At 47.3% G+C, this 24970-nt stretch overlaps 1 protein-coding gene across 1 annotated transcript in view; it reads left to right on the forward strand.

Annotated features, from left to right (window-relative positions):
• The first annotated feature begins 6078 nt into the window (after positions 1-6078).
• The window catches only part of WFIKKN1 (WAP, follistatin/kazal, immunoglobulin, kunitz and netrin domain containing 1), a 38035-nt gene continuing 19143 nt past the window's right edge, over positions 6079-24970 (forward strand). The window contains exon 1 of the mRNA XM_085632144.1: positions 6079-6742. Within this exon, the coding sequence (XP_085488270.1) occupies positions 6560-6742 (183 nt within the window). The 5' untranslated portion in view covers positions 6079-6559. The remainder of the gene's footprint in view (positions 6743-24970) is intronic.

A 24970-nucleotide genomic window follows, 5' to 3' on the forward strand; every position in this document is an offset into this window, starting at 1 on the left:
GGACTTGCAGTTACCCTCTGCTGAATATAAACCAAACCTTCTAACTGAAGTACTGCATTCGCCAGCTTCAACTATTGAACCCTTGTTGCCTTTTAATGAGGCTATCTTGGAGCCAGTTATGGACGTCTGGCATAAGCCACTCTCTTCGCCGGCAGTCTCCAGACAGGTGGCAAGGAGATATAGGGTGGCTCCTGGGGATCCAAGTTTTCTATCTTCCCACCCTTCTCCAGAAAGCCTGGTGGTGCAAGCTTCATGTTCGAAGCATTCTTCAGGTGCCTTCCCTCTAAAAAGACTGATCAAGCAGCTAAAAAGACCTTTTCTTCAGGGAGCATGGCGCTTAGATCCACTAATGCCACCTGCTTACTAGGGCGCTACGTTCATGCTCTTATGGACTCTATGAAATCATTAGCCCCTAAGCTGCCAGAAGGAGATAAAGCTTCTTTTATGGAGGTGGTCACTGACACTCAGGCTGCTGCAAGGCAGGTTATTCAGTCGGGGCTTGACACGGCTGATTCTGTGGCAAGGATAATGGGATCGTCAATAGTCAATAGGAGGCAAGCGTGGCTTCGTTCTTCTGGCTTCTCTACTGATGTTCACGCCACTTTGGTAGATTTGCCTTTTGACGGAGAAAAACTTTTTGGCGAAAAGGCTGATTCCGCCTTGCAAAGATTTAAAGAGAGCAGGGTAACTGCGAAATCTTTAGGATTACAGACTCCTGCTAAGGGATTTGGTCTTAGGAAATTCAGAGGCTTTGGGAGATCCTCATTTCGTTCCTTCCGGCAGCCTCAACAGCAGCAGCAACAGCAGAATCCCCTCTATAGGTCGTATAGAGGAAGGCAAAGGGGACGGAGAGGTTCTGGCCGCAACCCATCTTCATCTTCTGCCTCCTCTGCTCCCAATGAAGCTTCAGGGAAGCAGCCCTAGATCCCCCATCCTAGATCATGTGAGACCTGTGGGGGGTCGGGTGTCCCACTTTCTGCGAGGTTGGAAATCTGTTACAACCGACCTTTGGGTTTTAAACCTCGTGGAGACTGGGTACGCCCTTCCCTTTCAGGAGTTTCCTCCCCCTTACCCTCCTTGCCAGGGTTACTGCTCAGAAGACCATCTGCTTCTTTTGCAGAAGGAGGTTCTAGCTTTGCTTCAAAAGGGTGCAATAGAGGTGGTTCCAGAGCAGGAAAGGGGTCAGGGATGCTACTCCCGGTATTTCCTGATTCCCAAGAAGGACAGCAGATTGCGTCCGATCCTGGACCTCAGAGTCTTGAACTTTTACCTGAAACAGGAGAAATTCAAGATGCTGACCCTTGCGCAGGTTCTTCAAGCGTTGCAGCAAGGAAACTGGATGGTGTCGATCGACTTGCAGGACGCGTACTTCCATGTCCCAATCCTGAAGTCGCAAAGGAAGTATCTCCGTTTTACAGTTGGGTCGCAACATTACCAGTTAGCGGTCCTCCCGTTTGGTCTTACTACCGCACCTCGAGTCTTCACGAAGGTGATGGCGGTGGTGGCTGCTCATCTCAGGAGGTCAGGGATTCCGGTTTTCCCTTACCTGGACGATTGGCTTCTGAAGGCAGAGTCCCTAGAGATGGTGCAACATCATCTGCAGGTTAACATCTCTGCTGTTATTCGACTTGGGTTTTTCAATCAATGTGCCCAAATCCCACCTGGTGCCCTCTCAACGCAACCTGTTCATAGGGGCGGTACTGGACACTACTGTGTGTCGAGCATTTCCTCCTCCTCAAAGAATTCTTGACATTCAGGAGTTGATCCCTTTATTCCACAATGGAGCGGTTGTTCCAGTTCTGAAGGTCCTTCGTCTGCTCGGTCTATTCGCTTCCTGCATTCTGTTGGTCAACCATGCACGCTGGCACATGAGGGCGCTCCAGTGGTGCCTCCGCAGGCAATGGTATCAGCACAACGGAGATCTCAGGGAGTCGATCAGGATCTCCAGAGAAGCTGCTGCGGATCTATCTTGGTGGAGCGTGGAGGGCAATCTGTCTCAAGGGAAGCTCTTCCATCTGCCTCCATCGGTGGCCACAGTGATAACGGATGCCTCCGCCCTAGGGTGGGGTGCGCATCTGGGAGATCTGGAGATCAAAGGTCTTTGGTCTTCAGAGGAAAGGTTGCTTCACATCAACCTTCTGGAATTGCGGGCGATTAGTTTGGCACTCCAGGCCTTCCTCCCTTCCCTTTGCGGTCAGTCTGTTCAAGTTCTGACGGACAACACTACCGCGATGTGGTATGTCAACAAGCAGGGAGGAGTGGGGTCGCATTGTCTCTGCAGAGAGGCTCTGCGTCTATGGTCCTGGGCTCAGGACCATCAGATTTGTCTAATGGCAAATCATCTGGCTGGGGTGCTGAACGTACGTGCGGAAAGTCTCAGTCGGCAGTTCTCCGCCGACCACGAGTGGAGGCTCCATTCAGAGGTGGTTCGTCACGTCTTTTGGGCGTGGGGGACACCTCGGGTGGACCTATTCGCCACCCGCGAGAACGCGCACTGCCCGTCATTTTGCAGTCTCCAGTATCCGATGCAGGGAGCGTTGGGGGATGCGTTTCAATTGAGTTGGGGCTCACAACTCCTTTACGCGTTTCCTCCCATACCCTTGATTCCTCGGGTTCTGAGGAAGATTCGCCAAGACCGGGCCCAAGTCATATTGATCGCCCCGGATTGGCCAAGAAGGGTGTGGTATACAGATCTTCTCCACCTCTCCTCGTGCCCTCCGCTCTGTCTCCCTCTGAGGGCAGACCTCCTCTCGCAGTCGGAGGGGCAGGTTCTACACCCCCAACTCCAGAGCTTACACCTTCATGCCTGGAGATTGAACGGGGCAACCTGAATTCCTTCTCTCTCCCACCTGATGTGGTGGATGTTATTTTTTCGGCCAGGCGACACTCCACCAAGTCCATTTACTCATATAGGTTGTCTAAGTTTGTTAAATGGTGTGGAGAGAGATCCATTGACCCTTTAAAAGCCCATCTTTCTGATGTGCTTCAGTTTGCTCTTTCCCTGGCTCAGCAGGGCTGTGCTGTGGCCACGGTCAAGGGCTATCTATCGGCCTTATCGGCTTTTCTATGTCTTCCTGATCAACCGTCATTATTTAAATCTCCTAATGTATTAAGGTTTATCAAAGGACGTACAAACAGGTTTCCACCTACTCCTTTTGTAATGCCACAGTGGGGCCTTAATCTTGTTTTAACTTTTCTGATGGGGACTCCGTTTGAGCCTCTTCATAGTTGTCCTTTGAGGCTGTTGTCCTTTAAGACGGTCTTTCTTGTAGCGATAACCTCGGCAAGGAGGGTGAGTGAGCTTCAAGCTCTTAGTTCTAAACCCCCGTTCTTAACATTACATGCTGAAAGGATGGTACTCAGGACCAGGGCTGTTTTCCTGTCTAAAGTGGTTACTCCGTTTCATTTGGGGCAGTCTATTACTCTCCCTGTTTTTTATCCACCTTCTCATCCCTCCAAGGAGGAGGAAAGGCTTCATCGTCTGGACCCAAAAAGAGCTGTGAGCTTTTACTTGGACAGAACGAAAGACTTTCGTTTGGACGATCAGCTCTTCGTGGGCTATGTTGGACATTCTAAAGGAAAAGCTGTGCACAAGCACACTCTATCAAGATGGATCACCCTTGCCATCAAGATCTGCTATGCCCTGGCTGGTAAGGTTCCTCCTGAGGGTATTAGAGCTCACTCAACTAGGGCTAAGTCTTCCACCTCTGCTTTGGCCAGGGGTGTTCCTGTGGCAGACATTTGTAAGGCCGCGACTTGGGCCTCCCTCCATACCTTCGCAAAGCATTATTGCTTAGACTCTGAGATGAGGAGGGAGGGCCACTTTGCGCGCTCTGTCTTGCAAGATTTTTTGGTATAGGAAGGTGGACACCCTCCTCCGGGAGTGGGACTGCTGTGGGAATCTAATCACAAGGTGAGGAATCCACTGGCAGATGTATCCATCAGAAGAACAAGTTACTTACCTTTGGTAACTCTTTTTCTGGTGGATGCAGTATCTGCCTGTAGATTCCTCACTGGCCCACCCGCCTCCCCGTTGTCCACCTTTGTATACCTTAAAAGATGTCTTGCTTGAGATGTTGGTATGCTTTGTAGCTTCTTTCTTTCTGGTACATTGGTAGGAAATGCTTGTTTTCTTAGCTTTCCTTTTGTTTATGTAATATGTATATTTGATTGTATATTGTATACTTTGAATCTGTCGTTAGTCCACCTGTGCGCCTCGGAGGCACGGAAAAAATGGGTGGAACTGACGTCATCACGCCGACGTGGCTCTCTTATGGCTCCGGTGACGTCATACGGAGTCGCGAGCGGAGCCGAAGCATTATGACGTCCACGTCGGCGTAGAGAGCTGGGGAAAAAAGTTCCGTGGAATGCTGGCACAGGGGATATTCACAAGGTGAGGAATCCACAGGCAGATACTGTATCCATCAGAAAAAGCGTTACCGAAGGTAAGTAACTTGTTCTTTTGGCTTTAAAAACTAAAGAAGCGGAGATAAAAATATCGGCCTATCAACAACAGGGTGCTAACATGCAAAATCGCATATTAGCACCCTTTTTCACTACTCTTCCCTTTGCATCTCTAATGAGATGCAAAGTGGGCGTTCCAGAGCTAAATAATAGGAGAAATGTCGCTAAGCGACATTTCTCCTATTATCAAGCTTCACCCTAACCCTGTTAGAGACAAAAAAAAGCAGCGCTAACCACGGTTAACGCTGCTTTTTTACGTCTGATAATTTTCAGACTTAGCCATGTAATTCAATGGGAGGTGGATTACATGGCTAAGTCCACCATGTGCTATCAACAAGGATATAACCATTTTTATAGCCTAGGCGGTTAGCGTTGTTAATGACGCGATAACCAGGCAATATTATCCAGCGATAGCGGGCGTTAAGAAACGTACCGCTAAGCGCCCTTAGCGTCAATTTTCCCTGTTCCTTGTTAATATGCCCCTTAGTGAGTTTACATTATCAGCATGTGCTTTATTTAACCTGATTGGTCCATTTCAGGTGTATTACAGGTTATATTTGTTTGATTTAAAATAATGCGCTGTAAGACGAGAACTGAGAAGCCTCTTTGCCTGACTCTTAGCGAGAATCAATTTTTCGTGACTCATTAGCAGAACCTTTCCCAATTTAGCAGAGTAGGGTACTCTCTTTATAGAAGCCATGATTTATCGTAATCTTTCCTTTGAGATAATTTTATAATAGTGTGCCTATACTTCATGACTTTGAATTACATCGAACTATACCATTGACTACTGCGTTCATGTGTTGATTATGGATCGATAACAAATGTGATCAATTTGAATTTGTAACTTTGCTAATCCTTTAATGAATCTTTGCGGTATGAACTTTAACCACTCTTTTTCTTCCTTGTGGAATGTAAAATGCTTCACGTTATTCAAATGTATTGAAATTTGATGTCTAGCGGCAGTTGGAACTAAAGAATCATCAATGACCCTCAATTTGCACCGGAATTTGGAGGAAGAAAAGCGCGCGCTCACCTTCAAAGATACACGTCAAGGTGCCAGGCCTGGCTTCTTAGGAGCAGAGTCCAAACGCGTGCTCAAACAGTTAAATTGTTCCCAATTCTAACCCGGGTTTACACAGTTCAATACATCGTCTGATTTCGACAAAACACTGTTCTTACCCGTTGATTACCTGCCAAAAATTGTAGCACGTAGAAGCCTTATCCGGTGTGGCCAACGTTTTGTGAAGTAGAAAAATGTGTTCTGTTATCTGCGTCAAAATAGTCTGCAGTGCTTACAAGCATTCAGAACGTGATACCTGGACCCTTCGTGAGGGCGTGACACCCTGCCAGGCCTCGCAGGTAAGCAGTCCCTCCAGCGGAAGCGGATAAGACGCCCCCTCCTTGCCGGAGTAACTGAATCCCCCAGTGTTTCTTTGTGTGGGTGTGTTTTTCTCGTACGGTCCAAAGCCGCCCGCTTTGATCTTCCCACGCTGTTTGCCCGGTCAGCCTAACTCAGACAGGGGTTAGTGACTGAGGTCAGACCTAGTAGACGAGCTCACTCCCGGCCCCCACCCCTTCAATTCCCTCCCATCCAGGGAGCTGACAGCCCCCGTCCCCTCCCCACAGAGAATATCCGTTTCCCGCAGCATGAGGGGTGTTGTCGTGCCTCTTCGCTCTGTCCTCTGTGAGGGGCGCAGCCACGCCGACTGGTAGGCCGCACGCGCTGTTATCTCCCGCCATTGCACAAAGGCCGTTCCGGTGTCCAGGTGGAGCCAGGCCTCGGGTGTTTGAATGGCGGGGTGATAGCGCGCTAAATTTTGTGAAAGCGAGGGCAGCCATCTCAGAAGCAACTTGCCCCAACCAACTGTGTGGAAAGACGGACAGTTCTCCCTGAGGATGTCTAAAGCCGGACCAAATCTACTCTGCCTAGCGCCCTGAATCTCCTCCGAGGAACTACTTTTTTTTAACATTGGAAAACATGAACCAGATCGACCTGTCGGTGGCGGGAAGTAATTTTTCACGTTTTTAGTGTCTCCCGCAAGATTTGAAGGCAAAGAGAAGACAGCAGTGTGAAAAGCAGTGACTTTCGACGATGGGTTCACGTGGGGCAGACATGTGGGCAGCATGCGGACTGGCATTGCTGATTGTCCTGGCAGATGGGGCCAACCTGCGGCCGGTCAGAGTGAGCCACTTGGGAGTGTGCCCCAACCAGCTGAACCCCAACCTCTGGGTGGATGCCCAGAGCACGTGCGAAAGGGAGTGCAAGACCGACCAGGTGAGAGACCCAGCTTCTACCTTCAGGCAGCATGTGGGCGCTATACAGTTCCCAAACCGCATACAACTCTGCCGGGCAGATTTACAAGAAAGTGACACATCTGTAGAGATGCGTCACTTTCCCTGCGCCACTCTGAGAAACCCTTGTGCCACCGTGGATGTGTCTTATTTACAATACGGCGCACCATGGCCCAAGGATTGACAAATGCCTCCGAAATTCTGACGCATCTGTTGGGGCAAAAGTCACGCATTGCTGAAGTCGTGTCGCAAGCACAACGCAACTCCAGTCTATTCCCACTACACTGCGTCACTCCTTACGCCTGTAAAGTTTTAACGCAGTGGCGTCCTAGAAGTGACGCAGTGAAATCTTGTAGGCTTCAGTGCTTCACTTTTACGAGGTTTTCCTGCGTGGAATGCCCACCCTGCATACATTATACCTGCCACAGGTATAATGTGACGCAGGGCTTTACAACGTGACACATTTCCCTAGATGCGTCACATTGTAAATTGGCCGTATTTTTTACGCCGCAGCTGTGTCACAAGAGTGACGCAACGGCGGCGCAAAGGTGTTACAAGGGACTTGTAAATCTGCCCCTGCTTCGTTTACAAGCTCATAAATTCAGAGGTAACGGACCTCAGAGTGTATGCCACCACACACTCACGGTTAATTGTATGTGCTGTGACGCTCATAGTTGGTGTTATTGCTACAGAAAATAACACACAATAGAACAAATATGCATTATGCTTGCCCTGGTCTTGCACATACATGTTTACTTTTTAATGCACGTTTCATTGTATTTACTTAGATTTGCACTTAACTCTCCCTCGCATTCCAGGAAAGTCCATTACAGAAGATCACAAGGGAAATGTATGCTAGAGTGATGGGAATCCCGGCAACAGTTCCATTCCTGCTCAGAGCTCAGGTCCACCTCCGCTGCTATTGTGTTTCTGCTGCCTCGTGCCTCCCGACTGTCCTTCCTCGGGGTCAGTCTCGCGCGAGCATCCTTTGGTACCATGGGGGCCACAACGATTGGTACATTTAGTAGAGAGCTGCTGTTTCCTGGGTGATAAATCATTTTTAAAGTAACACTGCTCTTAGAATGCTATTGCATTGTATAGCGCTTCTTATTCCTCACAAGGCGCATAGGCGCTTTTGCGAGCACGTAGCACACTACATCGTGCGAGGGGCGTTGATGGAAGAGTGCCTGTCACTTGGGATGTATGGCGAGTGTATGATGCCATGTGTGTGGACTACAGTTGTGTTTTCATAATAATTTTGTTTATGCACATATTTGAAGTGAACAAGACGGAGGAATAGGGCATAAACATTGGGCTGGCGTGTGATGAATTATGAGAGCCTTTTGGCTTCGGTGGTAAATGTTTTGGTGCGTTTATGGTAGACAATTCTTTGACCGTGTTGCCTATAGTCCGGGCACCTGGAATTATGCGGCAAAGGAGAACCAAAGTATGGAGGAAGGTGACTAAATTATGCGGCGAGAAATGGCAAATTATGCGGTGTAACTGCCACATTTTATATTCGCATTGCTTCATTATTTTTACTTTTTTACATACATGCACGAGTTCTGAGTAAAGGGTTAGCCTCATTAACGCCAGCTTGACACCCAAATACAGAAATAAACAACAGAAGGGGGACCAGTCAACCTTTGTGGAGGGCTTTCCACTGCACAGCAACAAGTATTACTGCGTTATTAGTAATTTGATATCTGTTTGAGATAGAAGTATTTTTTTTTTTTGCTGAAATCTGTAGATTATACATCAGATGATGGATTATGTGGCAAATGCAGCAAGTACATGGCTATGCAAAAAAGCGCCACGGCTACGAAATCGCATAATTCAAGTTGCCAATAGCTGTGGCTAAACAAGAGCATAAGCGAAAGTGCGAGGGAAGTTGAGGTAAAGCAGGGGATCTACTGGTTCCATTTATTTCATGAGCACCTTTGCTTTTCTGGACTCCGGGAGGGAAGGAAAGAGGGTGGGAGACCATGGACGATTCATGGGTGGAAAGACATGTGGGATGGATGAGTAGATACATGTTTAGGTGGTTGGGTGTTTGAACAATGGATGGATAAGTGGCTTAGTTTGGGAGGCTGGCGGTGGATGGATGAGGTTGCTTTTCGGGGACAATGGATGGGTGGATTAATGAATGGGTGGACAGCTGGGTGCACAGGTGGATGGATGAGGCCATGGGTGGTGTTTCAGACAAACAGTGGGTGGATGGATAGATACGTGTATAGGTGGGTGTATAATTGTTAGAATGACAGCTAGGTGGATGAATGGCTGGGTTGAAGGGTATGGTGTTTGGTACAAAGGATGGATTTTCTCTCTTAACCACGGCGCTAGACTCATTGATTGAATGTGCACAGTTACAGTGCACCCTTGCAACATGGCCTGCAGCAGTGCTACCTTCAATCACACAGAGATGTATGTGAAGAAGCCAGCTGTGCATGCTTCATTCCCACACACCATTTAAGGGAGAGTGGGGCACCCTCCCACATACACAGAAGAGCGTGCGCAATGAACACTATGTCAAGCTTCCCTCACACAGAACAGCTGTAGCAGATGTATTAGCAGTGAAAGCTTTTGCCACTCAAAGTACGGTACAGCACATGCAACCGCAGTTTCATTTCAGCACCCTGACGCAACCTAGGTGACATGCCAGCGCTTTATAACAGTTATGAAGAAATCACTGGCGTAACGAAAATTGAGGGAGCCTCCCTGCAAGGAAAAAATTAGGGGGCTTCCCTACAAGGAACATGAAGGGGCCCCCTCCGAGCTCAATCAAGAGCTCTCCGGCAAGAGTGCAGTGCTGAGGGGGCCCCCTGGAGCTTGGGGCCCCCCGCACCGCGGGGGCTGCAGGGCCTGTGTTACGCCCCTGATAAATACGACGTCACACATGGACAGAATAGGAGGGTTCTTCTGTGACACTCGGAATGGCTGGAACATAGACAACGGCTGCATAGACTTCCCTCAAACACAGCATGGATATCAGAAGTTAACCCTTGACCTGTGTCCTCATGGCAGACAGCACTGGCAGCAGCAGTGAAACCTTGGTCCTCACCCATTACAGCAGTGGGTACAGCACAGGCAGGAGCAGAGTACATTTAGAAAGCAGCAGTACAAGCTCCCTTCAGACACAGAACCAATACCACACTGACAGCTGCTGTGCAAACCACCTTCATGCACATAACAGGTGAAATACAAACAGCTGCTGTGCAAACTTCATTTACACACGGAACATGTGATATGCAGACAGCTGCTGTGCAAACTTCATTTACACACGGAACATGTGCTGTGCAGACAGCTGCTGTGCAAACTTCATTTACACACGGAACATGTGCTGTGAAGACAGCTGCTGTGCAAACTTCATTTACACACGGAACATGTGCTGTGCAGACAGCTGCTGTGCAAACTTCACTTACACACGGAACATGTGCTAGGCTGACAGCTGCTGTGCAAGCTTCATTTACACACGGAACATGTGCTAAGCTGACAGCTGCTGTGCAAGCTTCATTTACACACGGAACATGTGCTGTGTAGACAGCTGCTGTGCAAACTTCATTCACACACGGAACATGTGCTATGCAGACAGCTGTTGTGCAAACGTCTTTCACGCACAGAACAGGTGCAATGCAGACAGCTGTTGTGCAAACTTCATTCAGGCACAGAACGGGGGAAATACCGACAGCTGCTGTGCAAACTTCATTCACACACAGAACATGTGCAATGCAGACAGCTGTTGTGCAAATGTCCTTCACGCACAGAACATGTGCAATGCAGACAGCTGCTGTGCAAATTTCATTCTGGCACAGACCATGTACAATGCAGACAGCTGTTGTGCAAACTTCATTCAGGCACAGAACATGTGCAATGCAGACAGCTGTTGTGCAAACGTCCTTCACGCACAGAACATGTGCAATGCAGACAGCAGCTGTGCAAACTTCCTTCACGCACAGAACATGTGCAATGCAGACAGCTGTTGTGCAAATGTCCTTCACGCACAGAACATGTGCAATGCAGACAGCTGCTGTGCAAATTTCATTCTGGCACAGACCATGTACAATGCAGACAGCTGTTGTGCAAACTTCATTCAGGCACAGAACATGTGCAATGCAGACAGCTGTTGTGCAAACGTCCTTCACGCACAGAACATGTGCAATGCAGACAGCTGTTGTGCAAACTTCCTTCACGCACAGAACAGGTGCAATGCAGACAGCTGTTGTGCAAACTTCCTTCACGCACAGAACAGGTGCAATGCAGACAGCTGTTGTGCAAACTTCCTTCACGCACAGAACAGGTGCTGTGCAGACAGCTGCTGTGCAAACTTCATTCAGGCACAGAACGGGGGAAATACCGACAGCTGCTGTGCAAACGTCCTTCACGCACAGAACATGTGCAATGCAGACAGCTGTTGTGCAAACTTCCTTCACGCACAGAACAGGTGCAATGCAGACAGCTGTTGTGCAAACTTCCTTCACGCACAGAACAGGTGCAATGCAGACAGCTGTTGTGCAAACTTCCTTCACGCACAGAACAGGTGCTGTGCAAACAGCTGCTGTGCAAACTTCATTCAGGCACAGAACGGGGGAAATACCGACAGCTGCTGTGCAAATGTCATTCACGCACAGAACAGGTGCAATGCAGGCAGCAGCAGTACAAGCTTCTTTTATATATAGATAACGCCCAGCGCAGACAGGAGCTGTCCAAGCTTCTTTCATATTTAGATTACGTCCAGCACCAGCAGGTGTGGCATTAAGAAGAATAGTGCAAGCTAGATACATTGCACACAACAGAAGGTCTGCTTGTGCATACAAGTGATGCAGCACACCTTTTCCCAACACACACACATGCCACGGTCACATGGTAGGCACAACACTGCACGACGTACGTCTATCCTGATGTGCAGACATCGCCATACTGTATGAGAGGAGAGGTAAGTCTCGGCGCACAACTCGTTCTTGGCTTCTTTGTGCTTGAGCCCCTTCATGTTTACAGAGAATGTTGGTGTCAGTGAACATTCTAATCTTGGCCTCGCTAGTTGGGAATCTCAATAACAGAGTGAGAAGGGAATCCACTATTCGCCCTCATTATGCCCGGCACCGTTTACGGTAGGCCTGGAAATGGATGAGATATTTTTTGCACCCCATATAGTCAAATATCGGGACGATCTGAATTTATTGGGTACGATAAATAGCTATTGGTATTGTTGCGGGAAAAATGGGGCATAACATGCACGTCATCTTATCTACATGACATTTTTAAACCAGTAAATTTCAGCAAGTTCTATCTGCCAAAATATCCGGGGGGCAAAATTCTGGGGGTGCGGTGCAAATCACTCAAATGGTAACTGCAATATGTGCGGTAGCATGAATTACTGCACATATCACGATTAGTCGGGAGAACCCTATTTAGTGTGACCGCCCATCCCACGCATCCCCCCCCCCCCCCCCTTGATGAGGCTAATAAAAATGCCACCGTTCTTGCCAGTTGTCATTGATATTTAGGGAAACTGACTCACTGAAATCTGGTCATTTCCATACTCCGAGTCCACACCCAAATTATTAAAGGTCCGTTTGTGCTATAAATAATACATTTAATTGCACTATCCAGCGCCGCTACCTGTTTAATCGATTTCAAGATTAAGTAAGGCTGACTCAGTTCTTTGATCCATATTTTCAGCCGCTGGCGATGAACCCACTGAGCTACAATGTCCAACCACTGAACAGCTGTCAAATGGGTCTCCATGTACTAAAAGCTAGATGTGACCTGGTGACCTCAGGGTGGAAGGGTCAGACACTGAGCCATGGAGCACACATTGTGTGTGGCGGGCGCGGGACTCGGACAGGGCTCTCAGAGGGCGCGCGCTTGTGAAAGAGCTGTGGGCGAGCGGGCGACAGGCAGGCGCGGCACCGTGTGGACCTATGTCTGCACAACTCTAAGCTGTAAGTATTGTATTGTATTGTAATCGTAATTTTATAGCGCTTACTGACGAGGCATCGAAGCGCCTTTTCGGCGAGTAGCACGCTACTCCGGAACCCATAAAGGATTAGTGGTGAATTAGTATAAAGAAAATATGAAAGTAATTTGAGTGGTGGATATGTCAGTCCGTTATTTGCATTGAGAAGGATAGTGGAGGGGTGTGAGAAAGTGGCTCTGTATATACTGTTCCTTAATAGGTACAGGGTGTACAGAGTCCACAGACCCCAAGGGTTTAACAGAGGTTAAAGTTAGATATAACCTTACTCTCCAAAGTGGTAGCCTGGTCGAGCAGTAAGGCAGTATCAGAGGACGTGTAAAGCATTTGTTGTACACACTCAGTCAGCAAATAGTTCCACACACTCAATAACTGAACTCTAGGCCAATGGTTTGTATAAAAAAAAAATATATGCTTGTTTTATTTTAGAACCAACACTTGGAATTAAAATATACTTTCTCGACAGGAGATGTTTCATAAAAATACTTTTGTATATGCAATAGACTTTTTAGTATACAGTTACAAATAGTTGCAGTAGACAACTCTATTTCTAAACACAATACATTGAGCTAAATGATAAATTCAAATTATATGCAACAGATTACTTTTTAGATTACTTTTGTAATTCCAGGCTTGGATCCTAGATCCAGTCCTGGGTCAGTTCTCAGAATCAGCTGTTGAAAGTCGACTTTGGTACTGTGATGATTTTTAACTGATATTTAGCTATTTCAAAAGTGAGCACTTAGAAAATATTTCAGAGCAAACAATCAATGATTCCCTATGGAAGGAAATGTAGGTTACAGGTACAGTAGGTTATCGTTACTTTTGTAATCCAGCACTGGGTGTCTAGACTCAGTACTGGGACATTTATCCAAAACAGGTAAGTAATTACGTTTTCAGATGTTATACGATTTTTGAGGAATATTTAGAAATTGCAGAAATCAACACTTAAAAGAAATTTCACAGAAAAGCAGTCAATGGTTTCCTATGGAAGAAAAAGGAGTTAAAGGTAAGTATTGTTGTGGGTACTTTTCAGAGTCAGTGCTGGGCACCAAGATCCAGCACTGGGAGCTCACCTAAGAGCAGGCGAGTAAATTCGTTTTTGGTACTCGGCTGATTTTTGGTGAATATTTTGAGTTTTGAAAAGTTCACGCTTAGAAGAATTTCCAAGAAAAAGCCAGTCAATGTTACCCTATGAGGAAAATGAAGTTAGCGGTTTAAGGGTAAGTACTCGACTGGCAGAGTTGAAGTTCTGGGCATAGACTCAGGGGTCCCCCAATGTCAGGTAGGTACAGTCAGTTCACCCTCAGCGGTTTCAGGACGGCCGGGTGCAGAGAGAGTTAGGCCCAATGTTATCCTATGAGGGATAGGGGGGGCCTGGGTTGGTGGCTGCTGTCGGGCAAGCCACGCGGCTGTGGGAGCTGGGCTCCTGGTCACTTACTCAGGGCAAGTGGGGAAGAAGGTTGGAGTAGAGTTTTCACTGCCAGGGCCACTCGGGCGGCTGGGTGCAGGGTGCTTTTGAGCCGTCGGGCGCTCAATTGATTTCTATGGGAAATCTCCGGTTTGGAAAAAGACTGCAGGCTCCAAGACGAGGACTCTTCAGGTGCCACCACCACTTCGAGGGGTAAGTTGGGTAGTTGGTGGATAGGTAGGTACGCCGGGATTGGGCACAGAGGGCCGTGGGGCGCCGGGTGCAGGGGTGCCTTTTGATGTCAGAAATCTTACCCTCTTGTTGATCGCGGTTGGGGTGGCACTCTGTTCTGAGGCTGCAAGCTTCTTCAGGATAGTCAAGGGGGGTCCTTGGGTGCCGGACTCGGGTTCACAGTCGCCGTGGGGTCGTCCTCGTGGGTTTAGTTCACTCCGGCACCGGCCAGGCTTGGCGGGTGCAGAGTGGGCTGGGATCGCGGTTCCGGGCTGCTGCCAGGGGTGAAAGGTAGGTTCTGAGTAGAGCCTCTACTCATGGGAGTCCCAGGGGATCAGAGTTCAAAGGTAGCCAGGTCCTCCGGGGTTTCTGAAGTTGCTGGCCACAAGAGATGCCGGGTTTGGAGCAGGAGCAAGTCCGAGGTCGACAGGCCGGTAGGGCTGGGGCCAAAGCAGTTGGTGTCTCCCTCTCCTTTGCAGCTGCAGGGCAGGTCTTCTTTTCTTCTCGCTCTTCTTGTAGTTTCGGAATCTGGAATCTGGGGAAGGAAGGTTCAGGGTGCCCCTAAATACTAGATTTAGGGGCGTTACAGGTAGGTGAAGGCCATGGACGAATGGGTCCTTGTTCTGGGGTGGGTACACCCCCTATCCTGCCCCTCTCCTGTGGGAGGGGGGCAGTAGCCTAATCCTTATAGGGTAGGGCCTCCCATCTTCAAGATGGCGAGAGCCCGGAGATGTGCTTCACCTCGCCTCCCCCACCTGAGGGGTGGGGTGGGCAGGCTGGCACATCCCCTGTCCTTGTATGGGGTTTCCGGCCAAGCTTCCCGCCAGAGTGGGGGGTTGCAGTGGCCTGGGGAAACTCCTAGAGGCGGCAGGCCTTTGAAGCTTCCCTTTGCTCATCCTGGGGGAGGAGATCTATCACCTCACCCAGGATGTGCATTGTTGCAGGCCCGGGAGAGCAGGGGCTCTCCCACCCAGGGGTCCAGCAACGTGTCTGCTGTGTGGCAGCCTGGGCAGCCTCAGAGCAGACGTGGATTGTAGGTTAGTTGTAGGAGGGCATCTCTAAGATGCCCTCTGGGGTGCTTGGTACATTAAATCTCACACTGGCATCAGTGTGGGTTTAATGTGCTGAGAAGTTTGATACCAAACTTCCCAGTCTTTAGTGTTGCCATTATGGTGCTGTGGAGCTCGTGTTTGACGAGCTCTCAGCACCATGTACTCTTAAATGGCAGCACTGCACTTACAGTGCCCGGGAATGGACCTGGGTACTGTAGGGGCACAGGGCTCCTGCTCCTGTGCCCACACCATGGGCATAAGGCACCCAGCCAGAGAGGTGACTGACATATGCCTTGGCAGTGTGGGTGTTGGGCATGGCACCCAGACACTCAGCCTGCAAAGGCAGTGTGTGTGTGTAAGGGTACAGGGCCCCTAAGGGTGGCACAATGAGTGCTGCAGCCCTTAGGGGTCTTCCCTGGTCACAAGGCCCTGGGTACCTAGGGTACCATTTACTAGGGGCTGACATGTGGCCAGGGTTTGCCAATTTGGAGTTTGTGTGTTTTAAGGAAGGAACATAGGCCCTGGGCACCTGATTGGCAGGAGTCCAGGGTACACTCAGTCAAAGTACATTCAGCAATTTAGCAAAAAGTGGGGGCATACCATGCAAGAAAGAGGGCACTTTCTCACAAGGGGTAGATGTAGAACTTGCTACCACTGATGGGGTCGAACATAGCAGGGGTCTTTTTAAAGCTTAAACTTAGAGCAACGCCGTTAACCCTCTGAGTTACCTGTGCCAGCCACGTCCCACCATGCAGCGGCTCCTCTGGTTGCACCAGAGCGGCAGAGACCCCGGTAATGGCTGCCAAGGGGCCCTTTCACCAACATGCCACAGTTTCTCCCAGGCCTTGCCCTTCCTTAGGATATTTTCCCTCAGTGGGGCCATTATCACCAGGGACACCGGAGTTATCCGACCATTACGTGCCCCTCAACCTATCTTTCCTGTCTCCCCGTGATTGACATGCCCATGATCTTGAGGGTGTGCCTTTAACATATCTGCCCAGTACTCTGATGCTAATAACATATGGGATACTGTGATCTCTCAAAGCAACTCCGTCATTTATTTTCTTACACAAGCTGTCAGGAGAGAACTTCCTTATAATAAGAACAGTTCAACACTAGGCCTCACATGCCACATGTAGGTCCCATGGGGCCCAAGGCACACTAATATTTGTGTTCAGGTCTCGCAGAACTGAACAGGGTTTTCAATCTAGGCCCAGGTTTACATAGATACCAAAGGGAATGATGGACGGAACGTTTGAGCAAATCAAACACTCACCCCCAGTCAACTGATCTGGGTTTAATCCATCATCATTCTTTAGCTCACACCGCCACCCCAGTTCAGACATGGCCATATGCAAATCAGTCTGACCCTGTGCCTCATGGGAACAGCCCAGCCCGAACTGCCAAGCCATGTCTTCCCTGGACCGGAAACAAGCATCCTGGGAACTGAACAGGACTGTAAAGGTTTTCAATCTAGGTCCAGGTTGATATAGAAGCCGCATAACGCTGTGCAGAAAGTAAAGTTGCTGCACTGCGTTGTGTGAAAGGGAAAGAGCAGAATAGCGCCATATTTATTGCCTACACCCTTATGCCACAATGCAAGGTTATCTGCGCTGTGGGAACCATAGGTTTTGTACCAGAGGGTTCTCCTAAATTACAAAAATATGCTCTAAGGCATTCCCCACTTTTCAGGTGGGCTGTACAATGCAGCACAAATACAAAGTGGAAAAAACAAGGAGAAATTAAAACATTTCTCCTCATTATGCCTGCTTCAGGGAGGCGCAAATCCCTGTATACAGTTCTTTGTAGACAGGGTTTACATCCAAACCAATGTGAGGTTGCATGGGGACGCCGATCACCACTCATGGAAGACCCTCCTGACAGAAAGTAATGCAATGCAGTGGGTTGAGCAGCTTTACATTGGGATACAATCCAAAGTAAATGGCTATTTGCCTTGGGTTGTAAATCCCTTCAAACACACTTTGCGTCAGCTTTGCATTAAAAAGGGAATGCAAACAAGGCCCAAAGTGCTTGTAAAATTGGACTATAGTGCCTAGCAAAGCTACTTGCTACACAAAATATATTGTAACGGCTGCTATTGAAAGCCGTGACTCACCTGCATCAGAGTGTTGACACTGTCAATTCAGGGTAATACAATGAGAATATTGTATTTACTCCTTGAAAACTACCCACTTATATAGACAACTAAACCCATCTCCCCTTACTTTTAAAATGCTTTAACCTTTAATTATTTATATGGTTCTTTAATTTGTAATGTGGAAAGAATTTGATAGGAAATTATTTTTACATGTACTTTTCACATTTTTCAGTGTTACGATATACATTTTATAGATTTTTTTAAAGATTCTTTTCATTGACATAACAAAAAAAGGCAATCAATACACCCTGCAAAGCGTGACCCAGGGCACAAATGGAACATCAGTCATTTTGGATCATTGACTTTCTGTAGTAACCATGCAAATGGTGCAGTACGGTAGACACCAGTTGTTGTACTTCAAAGGCATTGCAAGGTAAACTGTGTACATCCATATGACTATAAACCGCCACAATACCTCGGCCTTGTACCCCAGATCTTTCGGAAATTGGTCGGACAACCCCTCCCTTCATATATAAATTTCTAAGCTTTCATGCACCAGTCCTTGTTCATAGTCCATCCTTCCAAGTGAGGCAGTATCGGAGAACTCCGCAATTGTGCAATGTTGCGCCAGGTTACTGCAAGTTCTACATTCCAGGAAAGGCGATGGTAGATGGTAAACTCCTGATCACCCCACACTCCTTGGACACAGCAATTCCCTCCAGGGTCAGGGGTAGCCCATAACCCGGGCCAAAGTTTATATCACACTCTGACAGTACGACCGCAGGGCAAACCCATAATGTCTGTATAAAGGCTCCCCTCCCACCCAGTATGAGGCCAGACTGGTCAAAATGTACGAGGGTCATCATTATGCACACCAACTGATTTGCTAATACTTTGGCCAGTATTTCAATCTCAGCATACAGGAGAGAGATGGGCCAGTTGGAAGAACATTGGTTTGTTGGTTTGCCTGCCCTGTGGACAACCACTATTGCTGCCAAGTGAGTTTCTATAGTCAGACTACCTTCTATGAGCACAGCTTCATGCATTTGGAGGAGGTGGCTAGATACTTTGCTTGCCATACATTTGAACACCTCGATCTGGAGTCTTCTAGGACCTGGGACCTTGCCAGACTGTATGGCTCTTATGACCTCCTCAATCTCTACTGGTGTCAGAGAAGCGTCTAGTGCTGCATTGTCAGCATTGGAGAGCCAAGGGAGTGGAATGTCTCGGAGAAAGTCCTATATCTCCTCTGTGGTGCTGGTCTGTGCCGATGCGTATAAGTGCGAGTAATGATGGGCGTACTCACTGGAAAGAGGGCATTACCTCTTAGTATCCCATCTGTCTCCGGTTGTATCCCTTCCACCCAGCTCTCCTCTTCCTCCTTTTTACTCAGTCAGGCCAATAGTTTATCGCTTTGTTGTTAACTTCGTAAAGACTTGGCTAACTGGCTATATGATGGCTGCTGCCATTGTTAGTAGCCAAGTCATGGCATTCCCGATGTGCAAGTTCTAGCCCGTGTCGTAAGTCATCGGTGGGATGCAACACTTTCAGTTCAGTCTTTCCAGTTGGAGAAGATGGTCCACAGTGTGTTGCATTACTCCCCACCTCTCCCTGCATTTGGCTTCTGCTAAGGCTATCACCTGCCCTCTTAGTACTGTTTTATATGCCTCCAACAACACCATATGTGGCAGCAGCAAGTGCTCATTTTCCCTAAAACGGTTGTCAGTTGTGTGATACAAGTGGTCCACTACTTTCTCCTGCTTCAGCAACCAGGGGTCTAGTTCCCATCCTTTGAAGTCCTCTCATTTACATATACTCAGCTCTGCAGTAAGCAGTGAGTGGTCTGATATCCCGATAGCTAAGAATCGTGCCTGTATGATGCAGGCATGTATGACCCTTGTGTGGATATATAGTCCAGGCATGAATATGTGTATGTATGAGTACTGTCGCACAGAGAGGTTATACTGCCTCCAGACGTCCAACAAGTCCCACGTTTGGATGAATAGTGCAAGTTGCATGCTTCCCTCATTGTCCCCTTGTTGGAGCCTATCCACAATGTCATCCATAACCAGGTTAAAGTCGTGACCTAGGATTAATTGTCCCTCAGAAAGTTACAGAACGTGGGTCCACAAGTCTGCTGGTTCTGGTACCTGAAGGCGTGGGGGTAAGTGGCTCTAGCCCATTATCAGTTCCATTCCATTCCACCTACCAATCACTAATGCAAAGCCCCTCTGGTCATCTCCTATATCTTTCATCATCTCTAAAGGAAAGGTTCTTTTCAGCAACACACAACTTCAAGAGCTCCAGAGGAGTGCCCCACATCTGTCAGCAGGCGATAGGTTCCCTTGTCAGCATTGTACAGTTGTTTCCTCTCAGTTGGCTTTTCTGGACTAACACTATATCTGGAGCATGTCCCCTGAGATATTGGTAGATTACACTTTTTGAATTTTTTACATCATATGCCATTGACATTCCAGGAGAGCAGCGATATATGCCCTTCGCCCGGGATACCATTTGCCTGGTATAACTTTACCAGAATTAAGCTGCACCATGGTAGGTCTGTACACAATGCATCTTCGGCATTCAGCCACACTGCACAGGATATTGGTTGTCAAATCCCCAACGGTCCCCCCAACAACGTTCTCTTTCCACCTCTCGGCACGGCAGGTCAAACTACCTGTCACACCAATCCACTGGGAGCCTCTCGCCATAAACATAATACAGCTAGTTATCTGAAAAATAGAAAGTAAGCAAAGTGAGATAGTATTTGTTGTAAATCAGCACCCCCTATGAACATTATCAGTTGCTGTTGATATCCATCAGTACATATAAATTGTACTCACAGTACCAATGTCCCCATCTACGGGTGTTTGGCTAGTGAACATTAGGTTAAACAGACCCCCACCATGAATCGCAGTTGTCACTTAGCCCCAGACTCTTCTGTGCAAGACTCTTCAATGTCCATGTATTCCTGAGGAGCGTCTGAGTCCTGTGAGCAAGTGTCGTCAGTCAACAGTTGTGTCTCATAATCCAAGGTAGGATCTACCTTGTCGGGTCCAGTTTTCCATGGTTGCTGCTGCTGATTTTCATCAATAGGGCACCACTGTGACCAAAGCCCCACAAGTCCCCCCCCCATCCAGATAGTCCAGGGTCAGGAAGTTCCATGTTTTCCCCTCAGCGATAACACATAATTTGGATGAGAATATCATCATGTATTTAATCTCGTGCTCTCGTAAGCAACGCTTAACCTTATCCAAGGAGCACTGTTGCTTTTTTATGGCCATGGTAAGGTCTGGGAAGATGGGAATTGCGGTGTTTTCAAATTTCAAGTTCCCCTATCATCGGTATGTCTGTAGTATGTCATCTCGATCACATTAATTGAATATCATGGTTATTATCGTCCGAGGTGGTTGAAGCGGCTGGGGCGGGGACCGTAGCTCTATGTACATGCTCCACTGAAAAGAACCTAGAGATGCCCCCTGATGTAAGATGTTTCATAATAAGCTCCTCCGCAAATAGGTCGACACGGGAGCACTCCACACCCTCAGGCACCCCCGTTAGGCATAGGTTTTTTCAACGTGAGCATCCCTCTATATCCTTAACAAGGGCCTGTAGGACAGCTGTGTCCTTTTAAAACAAGAATACCGTTGATTTTAGACTTGTTACTTCAGCATAAAGCATGACAACAGTCAGTTCTACTGGCCTCACCCTGTCAGTCAGTTATCGGAGATATGTACGCATAAAGGACATCTCAACAGGCACATTATCAATTTTAGTTTCTAAAGTGAATTTTGTGTCTTTGACCGCAGACATCAAATCCATTAAAGTGGGCTCTCCTCGATCCACCTGCGGCTCCATAGTTGTCGTCTGCTGGGCCTCTTGTACACATATCTTCTCCAAACCTGGTGAGGGGGGGTTAAAGAAAGCATATTTATCCATTTTATTGTGTTGACCCCTTTTGCCTGGTTTGTCGCTGCCTATGATGGAGGCGCCAAGCTGGGGACTGCACTGCTAGCATCAGATGGTGGGGCACAGCACAATTCACTCCCCTCCATCCCCCACAGGGCCCTCCACAAAGCTCCCTTTCAATAAGACCAGCCTCCACACTCCCTGCTTCTAGAGGTGGAAGCAGGGAAAATCTCGAGGATGGTGAGTGGCGGGAAGGGAGAAGGGTCATATTGTTCCTGCAGTCAGGTAGAAGCCCCTCTTCTGCAACCCTGCCCACACTACAGTGGTTAGTATGTTCTTCATCCAAGTGAGGGAATCAGTGCTGCACAGGGCTCCAGCTGCCCCATGGCTCCTATCTCACAATCAGGGGTCATGCGCTGCACTCCCAGGTTCCTATAATGCATAGGCCACAGGTTCTCTCTCTTAGCTGTTCCTCCCCAATCCTCAATTCTCATTGGCCATTCTGTGGGACATGGGCCTCTCTAGCAGTGTCCGTGTCCCCGGGGGACATCAGAGTGGAATATTCAGGCAGTGTCATGCTCGTCCTCCGGGGCTGCACTCACCGCCGTCCATACACTGGATCCCTCTACTGTAGTCTATGAGCTAGCGGAAAGGTCCTCCACAAAGCGTCTTGCCCTGTCCTCAGACCACACCCTGTCTAGGACTCACCGGGGGGTGCCAAGGCATACCACACACTCCTTTCCTTCCTCAGGCTCACAATGCAGGATTCAGCACCCAGGGTCAGCTGTACAGGTTGCCTTCATCATGTTGCGGCTGCCGCTGCAGGAAAGCTGTGTGCCGGGCTCATCCGCTCTGTTAACCCACTACTGGTAGTTATTTCATCCTCTTCCACGGTCACAAGTGCATCAATGGCATAATTTCTTTCTGTGATGGTATCGGATTGGTGGATGTTTAACAGGATTTTAGGGAATATTGTAAGCGATGTGTTAGCCCCACAAGAACGCTGCCATGTTGCTTGGCGCTCAGCCACCCCCAGAATTTTATAGATTTTTTTAACTAATAAAAATATAACATTATGACACGACTTGAAGTTTCCAGGATGGAAATTGTGCTTGTTTCACATGGCACACTTTCAGTAATGTATTTCAAATAAGTGCATTCGATGTAATATGTCTTCTCTGATATCAACTTGATTAATTATACATATGCAATATAATAACATAAGAATGCAGGTGTTCTTAAAGCAATCTTTCAATATAGGGGCATTCTTTTATATACTCTTACATGTCTCTGTGATTCGGCTCCATTGTATCAATGCATTTATTTGCATATCTAATACAACATTGTACGTAGGCTGTCCGGTTTTAGGTTTAAACCTATAGTAACTGATCAAACCCCACTGAAAGAGAAATAGCTCTCACCAGTGAAAACATATAAATACTGAAAAAACACCTGGACAACCACAAACTAAATTCAATTCAAAGAAGGGAAAAAGAGAGTGAAAGAGTCATTTTATTTCTTCCTGAAGGGGCCAATACAATGTAACTTTGTTATACAAGCTAGCAGTAAGAAAGTCTGGGCTAGCATTAGTCTGCTTGAGTTTTGTTGATTAGGGATGCCACTAAAATATTGTTTCTTCTTTCTTTTATTTTTTTGGCAGTTTTGTGGTCTTTGGTCTAAAGATGCAGGTTTTAGAAGCATGTTTTAGGTCTTGATTAATTATTTTATTAACTGTAGAGAATCAGGAAATATCTAAATCATATTTGATATTTTGCCTGCGTTTGGCTCTTTCACTGATAGGTAAAATAGCTAGTTTCACAAGAATCTCTCCTAATATGTGTCATCACATTTACCCAAAATGAATGGGTAAAAACCCTTAATACTTCAGCTCCTACTTTCTAGTGAGTCAGTATTGACAGTAGGCGAATTGCCAACACCTCAGTCTTTAAACATTCAATGCAAGGTATAGTGATAAGTATATGTTAAAAGAGTGCTATCACCAAGCATCTGGGATAGTGGTTAAAACATGACACCAGACTTCTAGAAAACATGGAACACAGTGTCACTTGGAATGCTCTGCAAAAAAGGTTCTTTCCAAGTTCAACAAAGATTGAAGTGATATTGTTTGTATTTGCAGTGATTCAGCTACGTATATGAAAAAGTTTTGTGATGACCTGTCAAAATTGATACCTGAGCTGAAGTTCCTCCCTGTAAGAGGTCCTTGCCACTTGTTAGATGGTATGCTGAAAGCATCCTTACAATCCTCAGAGTTAATGAGTAATGCTATTGACTTTTTAGTCCATTCTGGTGCACTATTTTCTTATGCACAAGAACCAAAATGTAAATATTTATCATTTTGTGCTTTGTGTGGCATCAAATAAAGAGTCATCCCAAGTGTGTCCCTTAGCTGATGGTTCTCGGTCCAAGGGGCTATGAATGCTATATTATCCATGTGGCAACTGTTTTCAGATTTTTTTGCTGAGTGAGGATGCCAAAGGCAAGAAATGTGAGGATCTTTGGTCACATATTGATAGTGATGTGAAAAAGTACACTATACTGCATTCTTAGATTTTTACAGGAAAACATAACTGCTGTAGTGAACATAATTAAAAAAATTAGAGTCGGAAAACACCCAAGTATACAGCATAATTGGTGTAGATGTGAAACATCTCCTTGAGAGTAGGCTGGGCAACACCTTTAGTGACTTTGCACTGCAACATGTTTCATGTTAGAGTGCTTGCTACTTGGTAAGCAAAGCAATAGTGAAGAGCAATTCAGTAACTTTTATTTTACAATGTATGAGAAATTACTTGCAATGATGCATTGAAATGTCTCTTCACCACCAATGGCATTTGAAGTCAATGAAACCTCACTGTGGTACCGCTTCGATAACTCTGAGGGCATAAGCGCCCAGATCAGCGCAAATGTTGCAGAACCTGCCCCGAGAATCGCAATCTTCAAGTGAACCAGTATTGGCATGGAAAGCTATGTCAGTGGCCAGAGTTAACAAATTGTGTACTGGCTGTTTTGGCATTGCCCATCCCAAGTCCTAATGTTGAGAGGGCCTTTTCACAGAAGTTTACATGGGAAGGAAAGATCGAGCATACATGACCAAACACTCACTGAAGAAGTATTGTATGGTGTACTACAATAAGTTTAATTTTCAAAAATCTATTTTAACCTCATATACACTATACTTACACTGTCTATGTATCATGCTCTATCAGTGCAGAGGTAGCCTGAGCAAGTCCCGAGGGCACACAATGAGCAAACAGAAGTGTCCATGAGTTGCAGTGCGCTGAGTCTGGGGCACCAGAGCTGAGCGCGCTCATGTGAAGAGAATGTCTAGGATTCTGTCCCTTCAGGACCTACATGATGCAGCTGCAGTGGGGGGGTGTCGCACCTGCACCATCTTCCACATCGTCGTCCCAGGTCTCCCAGACCGCCTGAGGTGACATTGCTGAGTGAACTCACCACAGTACATAACCAAGACAGTAATGGACGATGATTCATGGTGCACTGAGTCATTGGCACCT

This window comes from Triturus cristatus, chromosome 10 (genome assembly GCF_964204655.1).
Source record: "Triturus cristatus chromosome 10, aTriCri1.1, whole genome shotgun sequence".
NCBI classification, from domain to species: Eukaryota; Metazoa; Chordata; class Amphibia; order Caudata; family Salamandridae; genus Triturus; species Triturus cristatus.